This window comes from Cavia porcellus, unplaced genomic scaffold (assembly GCF_034190915.1).
Source record: "Cavia porcellus strain 051 isolate PalLab524CR breed Dunkin Hartley unplaced genomic scaffold, mCavPor4.1 scaffold_8, whole genome shotgun sequence".
In the NCBI taxonomy this organism is placed as follows: domain Eukaryota; kingdom Metazoa; phylum Chordata; class Mammalia; order Rodentia; family Caviidae; genus Cavia; species Cavia porcellus.
Window position 1 is genome coordinate 75,654,287 of NW_026947491.1, and position 13,905 is coordinate 75,668,191.

Genomic DNA, 13,905 nt, shown 5'->3' on the forward strand with positions numbered 1-13,905 from the left:
CTAACATCTCTCTTTGCTATATTACAAAGTAACCATGAAAATCGGACCTTGTCATATTTGGATCTCTACATCCCTGTTTAATAGAAAAGTACATAAAGCTTTTGCCATAAAACGGACAGCTCAATGTTTCAGAACTCTTCTCATCATCACTTTTTTTTTCCAAACTAGCCTGTGAGTAAAAGCACACCAAGGAAGTTTGAGATCTCATAACCAGGTCAGTAGAAAGTAGCTATGTAACAATGGAAGCCTCCACGACTTTATCATCCCATAAAGAATTATGGGGCTGTGTGTCATTTAAAAGGAAATGAGATCAATGTTGAAAAAAAAAAATTAGTCCATAAAGTCTTTTTCCGTGATTTTTGAAAGAATGGTTTCACTTCTAAGTCACTTTTAAGACCTAGTTTGTTTCCTATTAGAAGACTTATTAAAAGTCACTTCTAAGACCTATTTTGCTTCCACCTTCAGATTTTCCTGTGAGAAAGCTGAATCCTGTCTCACCTTTCCTGTCGGAATCTGTTTTCCAAAAGTGTCTGTTCTTGTATTCATTCCAGCCACTCCCAGTTTTCCTGTCCCTCTGTCACAGCTTCCTCTGCCTAACTTGTTGGCTGATAAATTTGTGAGTTTCCCCATCCTCCCTACCCCTGCTCCACAGGCGCCTCTGTCTGCACACTTCAGGCTGTGGCCACCATCCAAGCTAAGGGCGTAACCCTCCTCACGTTGGCAGACAGAAAAAAACAAGAAGACCTCTGAGTACTGTGTTGAATGAAGGCAGCAGGGAAGGGGTGTCAAGCAATCTGCTGGCCTTGGTGCCAGCTCTTTCAGATCCAATGCACCCTAAAGCCACAGAAGAAGAGCTATTTTCTCAGTTCTGATGCGGTATTCTGACCTCCTTTCTGGTTCTGAGTTTAAACTTTTCAGTTCTATGTCTAACCTACACTCTCGCAGACACTATCTCTTGATACCTTCTCTAACTCACCCACGTTAGATAGGTGCTTCCCAAAACCCTGAAGTGTAGTTGTTCTGTTCTTCAGGTTTGAAGAATTGACTTCCTCCCAAAATGACCTGATTATAAATTCTAAAATACGGTGGATGATTCACTGGATTTATTTTGCAGCTCTAGGGTGCCATGAAGAAGGAGTCATTTGGTACAAAATTCCACATTGTTTTTGCAATTTACAATAACTGAGTTTTCTTCGGGCTAGCACATGTGTTCTTTTTGTTTCTTCCTGGAGCTGCTGGCCCACTTCTGGCTTACCTTGACTTTCAGAGACAGTCTCCATCCCCCAGTGGCCAGGTTAGCTTTCCAGACTGCTTCAATTTTTTTCTCCGCTTTGTGACCTATTTCATCAATTTCTCTGTAGATCTCACTTATTTCTTCTTGGTTCCTAGAGATCTACTAAGGCAGATTTGGGCATTGAATACTGACTGAGAAAATGTGAATAACCTATTAATTGTGAAGTTCCAAGATATATGGTCAGAACAGTTTCCAAAGCCCTGTACATGGACTTCTTTTTAGAAATAAACCAGATTTGGTTAGGAAAACCTCAACCTGACATCAGCCACAGGAGTAGGACATACAAAAGAAGGATCACTGTTGAGAACTGGACTACTGTGTTCTTTCACAGAAGTCTGTTCTCATGTTGTAGAGTATATTTATTTTCTTAATGTTTACTTGGCCAAACCCTCCCTGTTTCATTTCCTACTTTCAATAAACGTGAAACTTTGTTTTTGTATTTGTCTTGAGCAATTCTTTGCTCGGGACAGAAAGAATCTACAAACCACTTCTAGGAGACTCTAGCACCCCAAACCCAGTAACATTTTTTTCTTTACCAAGTTGTTGTTTTCCAGATGTCTCTCCTCTACGTTTCTCAAAGGAGACAGCATTTTTCTGCTTGTCTTTACTCTGCTATCTCATTTATTGCTTTTAGAAACACTCAAACTGCACTATTGTTATCTTGAGATATAATGTAGAATTTGGTTAATTATAGTTACCTTATTGTTCTTTGAAACATTAGAATTTATTTCTAAGTTTAATATCTTACTAGTCACCAACTTATACCTACTACTCTGTTTTTGTAATAAAATTGCCTCTTTAATTGCATATTGTGCTATTCTGTATGTACTTTTCTTGAGAATGTTGTTTATAATTTGATTTGGAGAATAAGACTGACAAAATATGAATGGAAACATTAATAAGTAGTAATAATAAATGACTAAGTTCAGAGTTTCTTGTGATGCAAATGGTATGAAGATTTAATTTTATAAGCATAAGATACTTTTGGAAAGTTAAATTTAAATTTAAACAGATTGAATTAATAATACAGATGCAAATAAAGTAATTTTATGTTGTTCCATTTTCATAATATTTTATCAAGCTTGTCTCTGTATCTGGATTATTATATAAGCTAGTTACTACTTTCCTGTGTATTAGCTGTATCACTTATTTTAAAAGCATCCACATTTTCCTTTGGTAAACAATCATTTCCCCAACTTTATTCATATTATGCTTTTGATGATATTAAACCTACAACAAGCTCCTCAGTGACATCATCTAATCAACATTCTCTTGTCCATTTGTGGAAGATTTGATTGAGGAATGAGTAGTAGCATCAGTAAGACCTGGCATTTTCTGGCCTAAATCTATAGTTTTCCTAAAGGTGATCAGAGGTAGTGATGTCTTTCCACTGAGGTATAACCCAGAGCACTTGTAGCCTGACTGCTAGTGGCAGTCATCAGCCTGAGGCCTGAGACTATTATGAAAGAAGACATTGCAGAGATAATAGCAAAAAACTGGATCTGAAGTGCTGTCTGGGTCAGGCTTACCACCAGAATTACCTCTGGGCTTTTCAGTTACAGAAATCAGGAGTCTTTTTTATGCTGCAGTTGACTGTTACTGTATAAAGACAAAATATTTCTGTGAGTGTTGTGGGAGGTTTTTATTTTGAAAAAAAAAAACTATATTTTTGTTTTGTTTTCCTTTTTCACATTGCATAGACTGTCAACATATGTAAAGTTCTTCCGCCTCTCACAGAGCCAAAACTCTGGATTGTGCTTCATATCACATTGAGATATTCAGTGGTTTTCTTTTTCTAAACTGTGGTTTTGTTCCCTGACCCTTTAAATAAGCCTCAGTATGAACATGTAGACACTTACTTGGTGCATTATTACAGATTGAGATAATTGGCTCTGTAATTACAATGTTTCTTTCTAGAAAAATGGAATCAGAGCAGTAATACTGCAATTTGCACATTGATCCCTTTATATCATGCTGTCAAGCTTCTGGCCTTCAAAGGTTTCCTGAATATATTATAATATAGCATAATTCATTTGTATTGCTCTCTGCACCATTTGTGAGAATGTTCTCATTAATTACTTTCAGTTTCAGCCATTGTGTCCTAATCCAAACCATGCCCTTTTCTTCAACATTTTTACCATGATACTTTAAACTCTTACTAATGGAAAAAATAATAACGCCAACCCTTTGTGAAGACATGACGAACTATTTCCATGAAGGCTCATTTACAAAAAACAACAAAGAGCTCCTACCAAAAGCAAGGGAACAATAGGTTCAAATGAAACAGTGACCTACATCTACGAAATGAACCTCTCTTAAGGTTCAAAACTTTTGGTTAGCTTATTTCTGTTTGTTTTCTTTTGCATTTTCATGCTTCTATGCATTTCCAGCTAGACTGGCTCTGGAATAAGAAATACATTACAAGAAAGCTTGTTCTCATATTCCCAATCTGATTTCAACCTTTATGAGAAAGGTTAGGACAATCACAAGAATGCTGTTTCTTATCAGGATCCTCATCTTCAGACTTTAAAAGGTTTACCCATCACTAGTTCTTAATTTCCAGTCTTCCCTTCTGGGAGAGAATATTTGTTATGATTAACCTAACGTTGATCTTTCCCCTTTGTCTCTGTTTCATTCTGTTTCTTCCCGTCTTCTACAGATAAAATCTTTCCGGTTTTCCTCTCACACTGATTCGTTTATTTTCAGCTCTTTCATCTTTTGAAAGGTTAACTTTAGAATCATGGCTAGAGAAGCACTGGCAAATTCACTAGGAAAATACATTAGATAAAGATTGTTAATTTTATGATTTTGTCTTTTTTTAAAAAAAGTATCCACCCAGGGTTTATGATTAAGACACTGTAGAACACATAATTTTTGGCACTACTATCAGACAATTATACTCATTGGTTTTATTTTACAATGGATATAATTCACAAGTTTTAAACTCATTCTCTTATATGAATATTTTAGGTGAAATAGTGTAAAAGTCATTTTTAAAATATAATGTATTATTAGAGCAAGAAATTGTAGTTATTATTGACTCCTTGTCAGTATCTCTAGTATTTTAAGCATAATAAGAGAAAAGAAAGCTAGGAACATTGAAGCGCTGTGAATTTAATTCAGTATTTAACCAGATGTCTTAGTTTGGGGAAAACAGCTACATGCAAATCAGACCATATTGAAAACCAACAAAAAAGTATACTGAAGAAATAAAACCAACAACCTAGTTACCTGACACAAATGCAAATATATGTGGGCTAAGAACAAAGAAAAACAAAAAATAAAAGACAGATGACTTAGAGTATTACAAGCCAGAATCAATAGTTTTCTAGTAAAAAAAAAAAAAAAAAAAAAGCTACGAATCAGTTGGTATAAAATAAAACCCTGTTGATAACAGTAGTAATACAAGCAGAGTAATAATACTGGCATGCTCATTAGTCTCCAGCACCAGCCATGTGCCACACGGTCTTTCGTGGCATCCATCGTGGCCCCTCACGGCACCCATCACGCCCTTCACGGCACCCGTCACGGCCCTTCAGGGCACCCGTCACGGCCCTTCACGGCACCCGTCGCAGCCTTTTGTGGCACCCATCGAACGCGGCCAAGCTATCTTGGATTCCAGGAGTCACCTCGGAAGGAGTTGGAGAAGTCTTGTGGCCTGTGTAACAATCGCCATGCTCAAGAATAAAAGCATAGGAGGTAAAAATAGACGCAGAGGTAAGAATGAGAATGAATCTGAAAAAAGAGAATTGGTGTTCAAAGAAGATGGGCAAGAATATGCTGAGGTAATCAGAACGTTGGGGAATAGCCGATTGGAAGCCATGTGTTTTGATGGTGTGAAGAGGTTATGTCACATCAGAGGGGAACTGAGGAAGAAGGTTTGGATAAATACCTCAGACATCATACTGGTCGGTGTCCGAGACTACCAGGATAACAAAGCGTATGTGATTCTAAAGTACAACGCGGATGAAGCAAGAAGTCTGAAGGCGTATGGTGAGCTTCCTGAGCATACTAAGATCAACGAAACTGATGCTTTTGGTCCTGGAAATGATGATGAAATTCAGTTTGATGACATTGGAGATGATGAAGAAGACATTGACGATCTCTAAATTGAACCCAACGTTTTACATTCCATTTTTTTTTTTTTTTTTTTTTTGAAGATTGACCTACAGTGTGGATTTTGGACATAATCTTCCAAGAAGTTTTCATTAGCATGACTATAGTCTAGTAGAACAGTTTGATTTGGTTTTATTTGTTTTTGTACATCTGTTATTGCTGAATTATCTTAAGTGAAATGTTAAGCCCATTTTGTTCTTCTGATGTAATGGAGCGTACGGATAGACGACCATAGATGTTTCAAAAAGATGCCCATTATGGTTTGATTATTATCTTCTTTTAAAATCCTGTAAGGTCTCCAGTGTAGGTTTTATTGGTCTTGTTCTGTACTGTTTTGATCAATTCCATTATACCTGACGATATAGGCAACTTTTTAAAAAAATAGCAAGAGGCACAATGGTAACCATTTTAGATCACCTGATATTTTATTTTTACATCATGTACTATGTCCATCCTTTTGCTCTAACTGACTGTGTTTTACTCAGCTGCGTTAGGTTTTATTCTCTCCAAAAAAAAAATAAATAAATAAAAAATAAAAAAGAAGAAGAAGAAGAAGAAGAAGAAGAAGAAGAAGAAGAAGAAGAAGAAGAAGAAGAAGAAGAAGTAGAAGAAGAAGAATTGTGGGAGTAAAAAAAAAAACCCAAAAAGTATAATTGTTATTAAAGAGAGAGGAAAGGAAGGTGGTCTAAGGGATATAACTGCATGCATGTTTGAGTGTGTAGGATGGAAATCCATATTACTGAACTTGGATCATTGATTGGCATTGTCTGCAATCTCATTGTATGAATGTTCACTTTACATGCTTTAACTTTATAATTTGGACAACTATTTCAAAGATGACAATATGTAACCTATTAACTAGTGATATCTTAATGTATTTTTCCTTGAAATTCTGTATTATTGGTACACTTTTGCTGCTTTATTTTTTAATTTTATTTCCTTTCTTTTTTCTCTTTAAATAAAAAAAATGCATTACTGCCTTTCCTACTTTGACCACTTCCAGCAAATAAATGGATGATTTGAATAAGCAAAGAAAAAACACTAATAATACTAATTATTTTGTATATATACAGAATTCGGAAAAAAATAGTATATTTAAACAATTAATTTGCTTTATTACAATTGCAATAAAGCAAAACATAAAATAAATTCAGTGCATAGAATCATAAATATGTTGTCATAAAATTCTGGATTATAGCAAACATGAGAAAGTTATAATGGGCTAAGGAACTTATGGTTAGTCTCCATATTTTATTCTTCAAAGTCTTGTGGAGGTTTTATTTCATAATAAAAATTCTCTGTGTCAGTTCTGGCCTAGACCATTTATTGTTAAAGATGTTTTAGAATGTATACTAAACCTAGAAATATATAGCTTTTTTATTTAATATAGCCTTAGACATAAGTCTTGTCTTTGCTGTATATATTGTATCTAGAGCATATTTGAAAAGCATATTTTATCTGCAGTATATTTGAATGCGCCAGGAATTGTTCAGTTTATGAAAAAAATAAGATATTTACAGAGATTTCTGTCTGCAATTCTCAGTAACTTTCTCATCATTATAGCAGAAAGGATAATATCTTGTGTAATTGCTATAATAAGTAATTAAGTACAAAACTATGGAAAATAAATATAGTCAACAATTAAAAGAAAATAATAAACAAACTAAAGATTGAATTCTGGACTCAGGCTCACTTGAATCCAGACCTTTTCTGTTTTTAAACTGATGACTTAATGCAAATTACAGCTTCTTTTTAACAACTCTGTTTTCCTCAGTTATAAAATAAAGATAATGATGCAGCTTAGTGAATTAACAAAGAAAATATTTAGCAGATCTCTACCAAGGAAGTAACAGTGAAAAGGGACTAATTATAATAATTAGAATTGCCATCAGTGTTAGTAAGATTTGCTCCACTAGTGATTTTAAGTCAATTGATTCAGTAAACTGTAGCTTATTGGTGAGGTTAACTTTTTAAAAAATAATCCCTTCTAGGTTAAAGTATACTGATCTAAAATTATTACTATTTTATTTGGAAAGTTCAATGACCATTTCCATCGAAGTGAAAGAAAGAACAAATTTTAAGCACATCAACCGCTTAGATAAAAAGTCTCTTTTCTTCAAAATTCCACAAGGACGTTTTAAACTCCCTTAAGGTTATTGTCAGTATAATACTGCTTCTTTCAACCTATAGCTACTTTTATTCCTGGATTTTTCGCTGGCCACATTTAGTCAGCTTTAACTGGTGTCAACTCTGTGACCTCCAGTAAGGCAAATGGCTGAAGCATCTGGCAGGTTCATTTGCACAGTAATGAGTTCTGTCTCCCAGTCTGTGAGAGACTGATGAGGAGATTACCTTCCAACACTGCCTATTAAATGTGATTGACATGCTTGTATGATATCTGTCTTCCTAACAGCCCTTACTCTGCCTTTAGAAACATTTCATGAGCACAAAGAATTGTACTTAAACGAGGGCTGAAGTGTTACTCTTCTGCTTTCATGAATTTTCTTTTCAGTTGCTTTGGTATAAAATAGAATTCTTGTAAAACTTAAAGAAAAATGTTATGATACTACATATAACTGGTTAGAGGAGGAAACTTCATTATTGAACAAGTTAAAAATATATTCAAACACACCAAATCTACAACAACAACAACAAAAAAATACGTGAAAAAGAACAGAATACTTAAAATTATTTTTTCTTGGCATCTTTATGCTATATTGTTTAAAATTTCCAAAGTGAATATATATATATATATATATATATATATATATATATATTCACCATTTATGAACATATATATTAGGAATATATATTCATCATTTATGAATATATATATATATATTAGGAATATATATATATATATATATATGTTCATCATTTAGTTTTTCTTAGTTCCATATTAGCTTTTTAAATATAACTTTTGTGGCACAATTTCTGTAGCCAACTTTTCAAAAAATTGTCTACCTTATATCAAAGGATTGTTATACCTTATATGAAAGGATTGTTATAAATATTTAATTTTATATTATCAGTAAGAATGTATTTAACAATAAAAAGTTCAGTGTAAAAAAAGGATAAAATATTCTGTATTCATTTTAATTCTTATGAAAATTATTTTTCTACTGTTCTTTACTGGAAACAGGCAATGAAGTTGGTTACATTTTAGTTTAAGGTGTTTAAACTGCAGTCCATTTTTAAATAAAATAGGTGGCTATGTGCTATTCATGTGCAAAAAATCATGGACATCCTATTAAAATTCTTTCCGTGTTGTGAAATATGATGAGCTTTTCATTATTAGACATTAGTATTCATTACTGCTTGTGTTTATGGCCTGTGTATTATATTAAACTTCAGCATGGCTAATTTTTAAAATTTCTTTTTAGATTATTTACACCACGATCTTTTGAATGCATAATTCTAATAATTGCCTACTAATTTTGAGCTAGATACATCATATCCATTTATATGTATAACATTCAACATACACCATGAATTTCTGTGGATTGAATTTCCACTTTAAAACCAATGGCTGTTGAAATTATTTGAGGCACATAACTGAGAAGTTCTGTAGGTCCTGGCTTAAATTAACTAGCTACAGCCATGTAGCCACGCAAGCAAGAACAGAACAAAAATATATTTCCATTCATTCTACACTCTTATCAAAGGAGAGAGTAGGGAGCAGTGAACTGTGCAAGAAAAAAGCAAATGTTGCTGTTTGGAGTCACTAAACAATTGTGCCACATCATTTGCTTACATCGTCCCACAGTTTTGCTGTTGCAGTAGAATAAACACTAAAGAATAGGAGATGTCATCTGTCAACTCTAACACCGTTTTTCCTGTATTCTATTTACCAGGACAAAATGCTTCATCTACACTGATGATTGTTTTTATTAACATGGAGAGGAAAAACTATTGGGGACCCTTCTGGTATTAGTGTTGTAATTTAATTTAGCTCAGAGCAAAGCAGGAAATTGGTTAATAGCTACAAAATGCAGACATGACTTAAAAGCATGAAAAGTAATTACTTCATCAATTATAGAAAGTTCAAAACAGTTGTGATTGACACAATGCCAGAAATATAGTTGAAAAGCTGATTTTTAAAAAATAAATATATCAGGAATACCTGTAATTTCCTAATTTTGTTTATGAAAAGACATACACATTTTGGTTGAATAATGTACTAAAATTTAAGTAATAATTAAGACACACATTTTAAAACCTTAATTACAGTTAGTAACTGAATGTTGAACATTTGTTTTGTCTTCCAGAGAATATTAATTACTTAATTTTAAATGTTTCTAGCCCACATGAAATATTTTTGAAATATAGAAATATATAAAGACCTGTAATTATTTAAGGTGTTTTGTTTCCCAGTGACACATCACATATTTTGAAATGCAGTCATAAATAATATTTCACACAACGGATTTTCAGCAATCTGTATTAAATTTTTCTGTTATTTTGAATGATCTAATGGAATTTTCCTCAATATTAGTCTATACTTAAAATTAATTTAGAAATTAAATTTCTAATAATATAGACCTATTCCTCTATACAATTTTATTGATTTCTGAGATTTTTTTCTGCCCATATAACATGGGCTGTGTATTAGCTTCTCATGAGCTGAATATTATTCTATACAATGTATGAATAACGCTTTTTTAATATAGATTTGAGGTAGACATTACTTAAATATTTTAATTAGTTTAATCCAAGAAACAACTCTGTTGAGTAGCATTCATTGTTTCATGTCCATTTTAGTGATGATGTAAGGATGAATGACAGGATTAAATATCTCACCAGAAGTTATGAACCTAATCAGAAGCAAATTCAGGATTTTAACAAAGGAAGCCAACGTCAAAAGCTGCTGGTAGTCACACTGATAAGCTGTTTTAGCCTCTTAATTACCAATCTTGTAATTTCTTCTAGAAAAATAACCCATGAATTTTCCTTCAGAACACTGATCATTAAAAGAGTGTCCTTTCACAATTCACACAAAGCATATTACCTGACCATACTGAAAGAAAATATTTTCCTCTACTTAAGGTTAATAGTCTTAGTTTATTCTCTAAGGTAAAAGCAAGTGTTAATCTACATGCTCCGTTATTACAAAAGTAATGACCAGCACTAATAACTTCACACCTTATAAATGGCAAGAGATTTAACATAGTGAACATGTGCTTAATTTATACAACCCAAACTATAAAAAGTTCAACAAGCAAAGCAAATTTTGAATTTTAATCAAAGCTGCTAAATTTAAAATCAAATATCTCCATGGATTTTCCAAACTATAAGGAATCAGATCAATATCTAATGTCTAAAATCATTTTTAAATGCCGATTTTCTAGATCTAATGTCAAAGGAGATAATCTCTAATATAATCATCCAACATGTTAAAGCCTGAATCAAAACTAATTTATCTAAATAATTGAAAAATATATTATGCATTTTTCAAACAAAGCAATATAGCATACATAAAGCCATTCTAAAACTGAAAACTAATTCTTAGAACATCCTTTTACAAAGATAGCTTTGATTCATAGATTGTATTCCGGTTTTCTGCTTAAATATGAAGAGAAATATGTATGTATATGAAATCAACATTTATATTTCATATTTAATATAAAATTTACCTAGCTTATTCTAAAACCATTTATAACAAATTGTCTATAATTTTTCACTGTCTGCCTTAACAAAAATTCATTTTTGCCTGTTCTGATTACTTATAACTTGAATGTTTACACTTTATTTTCACCTTTTATTATTCAGTCAAATTCTAGTGTTTTTCTGAGGTAAAGATAACTGTTTATGAATCTATCAGCCACATGTGGATTCCATACTACTACAAGTTTATGTATTTGTATTCTGCTTTGTGATTTTCTGATTGACAGTTTGAGTTTAAGGGTGACTGGGTTAATTTCCTGCAGTTTAAGATTGATAGAAGTTTAAAAAAGAATATTCACTGTTATCTAATATTGCTTTTCTGATGACAGAGGGAATAAAAATTGACACACAAACTCTTTGAACTTCAGAAAGAGGAAAACCTTCGCAGGTAATAGCTTTAAGCAAATAGTGACCCAAGTTATTGAGAATATTGAGAATACAACAAGAAGAAAGAAATGTGAATGTTAGCCAACCAAACTGTGAAGATATTATAAAATCTTTTTAACCACTTTTCACTTTTTAAATTATAAAAATGACCATAACTTCTTTTTATGACAAGTATAAATTTTATTAATTTTCAGAATAAAAATGATCCAATTATATGATAAGAATTAAAATGCTTAGAAAGTCTTGAAAAATGCATCATAACTTGGAATCAGCAGTGGTAAAGCAATTAGTTAAGTGTTAATCCTTAAATAAATTGTTTTCTTAACGGTATCTGATTTTTCTGACATCTTTAACTGAAAGCACTTCTGCTACAATTTTTACCTATGTTTTGTTCCTTGGCTTAGATGTAACTTCTGGGAGGAGACGCTCAGATATGTATCTTTCAAATGTTCCATGAATATTTATTCTAAAATTTTATTACATGCACTGATTTATCTGCTTATTTTGTTTTTATAAAGTATATTATATGACAGAAATAAAATCTATTGTTGTGTAATATCAAGTATGTAATATATTGTATGAAATAAATGAGATAATAGCATATCTTAGTCATATGAACCTGTCTCCACATATAACAACTATTATATTCTTATCAACAAGAGTATTTCTTAAAATTTATCGTTACTCTTTTGATTCCTACTTCGTACCATAGGTCCAAAAATATAAAATGTACTCAATTTGTATTTTAGAAAATAAAGGTACATTTAGATAGGTTTTGGAGACGCAGAAGTATATCAATGTGAAATCCTAAAATACTGTATGCAGTCCCCAAAGTTCATTTTTACTGAAATGACACACCAATTTCTAAAAAACCAACATTATTTTTTGTGCAGGAAGAACTATATCTTGCTTATCCAAATCATTTTACTAAAAATACATCCTAAGTTCTTTGGGTAATGGGAGACCAACTTTCTACTTCACATCCCATGTGTAATCTAAAGTGTGTTCATTTCCCCTTCAGATATGAAGCAGTTATTGCATTTATATACACATAGACACACACATATGTACATACAAATATATATTTTTTCACACAAATATATACACACATATATATGCAACATACACAAATATACCCATATACATAATGTGCATTTTGGAGATAAAAATAAATAGAATCTCAAAGTACATTTAAGACAAAATCTGTCAAAGTTTTTGTCATATATATCAATGCATTGATCACTATTCGTCAAATGGAGTTTCACTTACTAGGCTATAGTGAATCCAGTGTTCCATTGTGACAAACATGGGCTGAAGAATCCAAAAAACTAGGGTGATGAATTCTTTGGAATATTACTTAAGCCCTTCAAATATCAGTTTCTTCAATTATAAAAGAAATTTATATCTAATTCATGAGTTGCATTAAGGATTAAATATGGGCCAGGTATTTAGCTCAGCAGAGCAAGTGCCTGCCGTGGCAAGTGAGAGGTCATGAGTTTGATCCATGGCACACACAGAAAAAGGATTTAATGTGAAATTGTGGAAGGAAATTTTATCTGGTTATCATCAATTAACTCCATAAGTTTTTGAAAAGTTTGGAGATTTAGCACACAAACTGTCAGTTCCTCATGTTAGTAGTAATTTCTAAACTATTCAGTAGTTACCAAAGATAGCTTTCAAAAATGTTTGACCATAACCATGGAGAAGTGAATTGTACCTTTTCTAATCCAGAAACAGATAATTTTGACAAAATCTGCAAGACAAAAAAAGTGGAGAAGAGGCCTGGGCACACCAAGGGAAAATGACCATTTATAGGCAAAAAGAAACGAAATATCCACTGCATTTTTCCCTACTCACATACACATGGGTAACTTTTGAAACAATTGGGTATTATGGAGGCAAAAGTATAGGAAAGAACTTTAAACTATTGATATGATACCCTAAAATATGTAAAAACTTGCAAACCTCAATGTAACTATTCAAAGTTAGAGTTAGGACTGTAATAGTGTGTTTTCACAGCCATAATTAATCTCAACTGTTCTATTTATTGATTGATTTATTCTTTTATTCAATAAATTCATTAACTTTAAGTGTGCACTTAGAATTTCAAAGGAAAACAACTTATACGACTCCGAGAATAAAGTTACACATCAGGCAAGAAACAAAAATGGGCAGTGTACTATGTTGTCTTACTAGGAACAATAAAAAAGCAGAGAACAATTAAAAAAAAAAAAGCTCAGACACATACCTAGTAATAATAAACTCTAGGCAAGAAAATATTTTTTTTTTCATTTATGAAATGGCCCTTGGCATAAATTGAGTTCTCAGTGTGGTCTTCAAAGGCAGACCCTCACCCAAAGTAAGCAAAGAAGTAGAATTAGACTACATGAACTAGATCTTTAATTCTCTTTTGATTAAATTGTTCATCATAGTTTAAAACAGGT

General features: G+C 32.4%; 1 protein-coding gene across 1 annotated transcript; it reads left to right on the forward strand.

The window, feature by feature from the left end:
* Positions 1 to 4,968: 4,968 nt before the first annotated feature.
* LOC134477177 (eukaryotic translation initiation factor 1A, X-chromosomal-like) lies at positions 4,969 to 5,403 on the forward strand. The gene is made up of 2 exons (XM_063254223.1): positions 4,969 to 5,172; positions 5,224 to 5,403. The coding sequence occupies exons 1-2, from the start codon at positions 4,969 to 4,971 to the stop codon at positions 5,401 to 5,403; spliced, it is 384 nt and encodes a 127-aa protein (XP_063110293.1).
* The last annotated feature ends 8,502 nt before the right edge of the window (positions 5,404 to 13,905 follow it).

Excerpts from the sequence above, each read along its gene's own strand:
- LOC134477177 (XM_063254223.1), top strand. The coding sequence starts at position 4,969 with ATGCTCAAGAATAAAAGCATAGGAGGTAAAAATAGACGCAGAGGTAAG. Across the intron at positions 5,173-5,223 it reads GAGGGGAACTGAGGAAGAAG|GATAACAAAGCGTATGTGAT; the intron begins GTTTGGATAAAT and ends CGAGACTACCAG.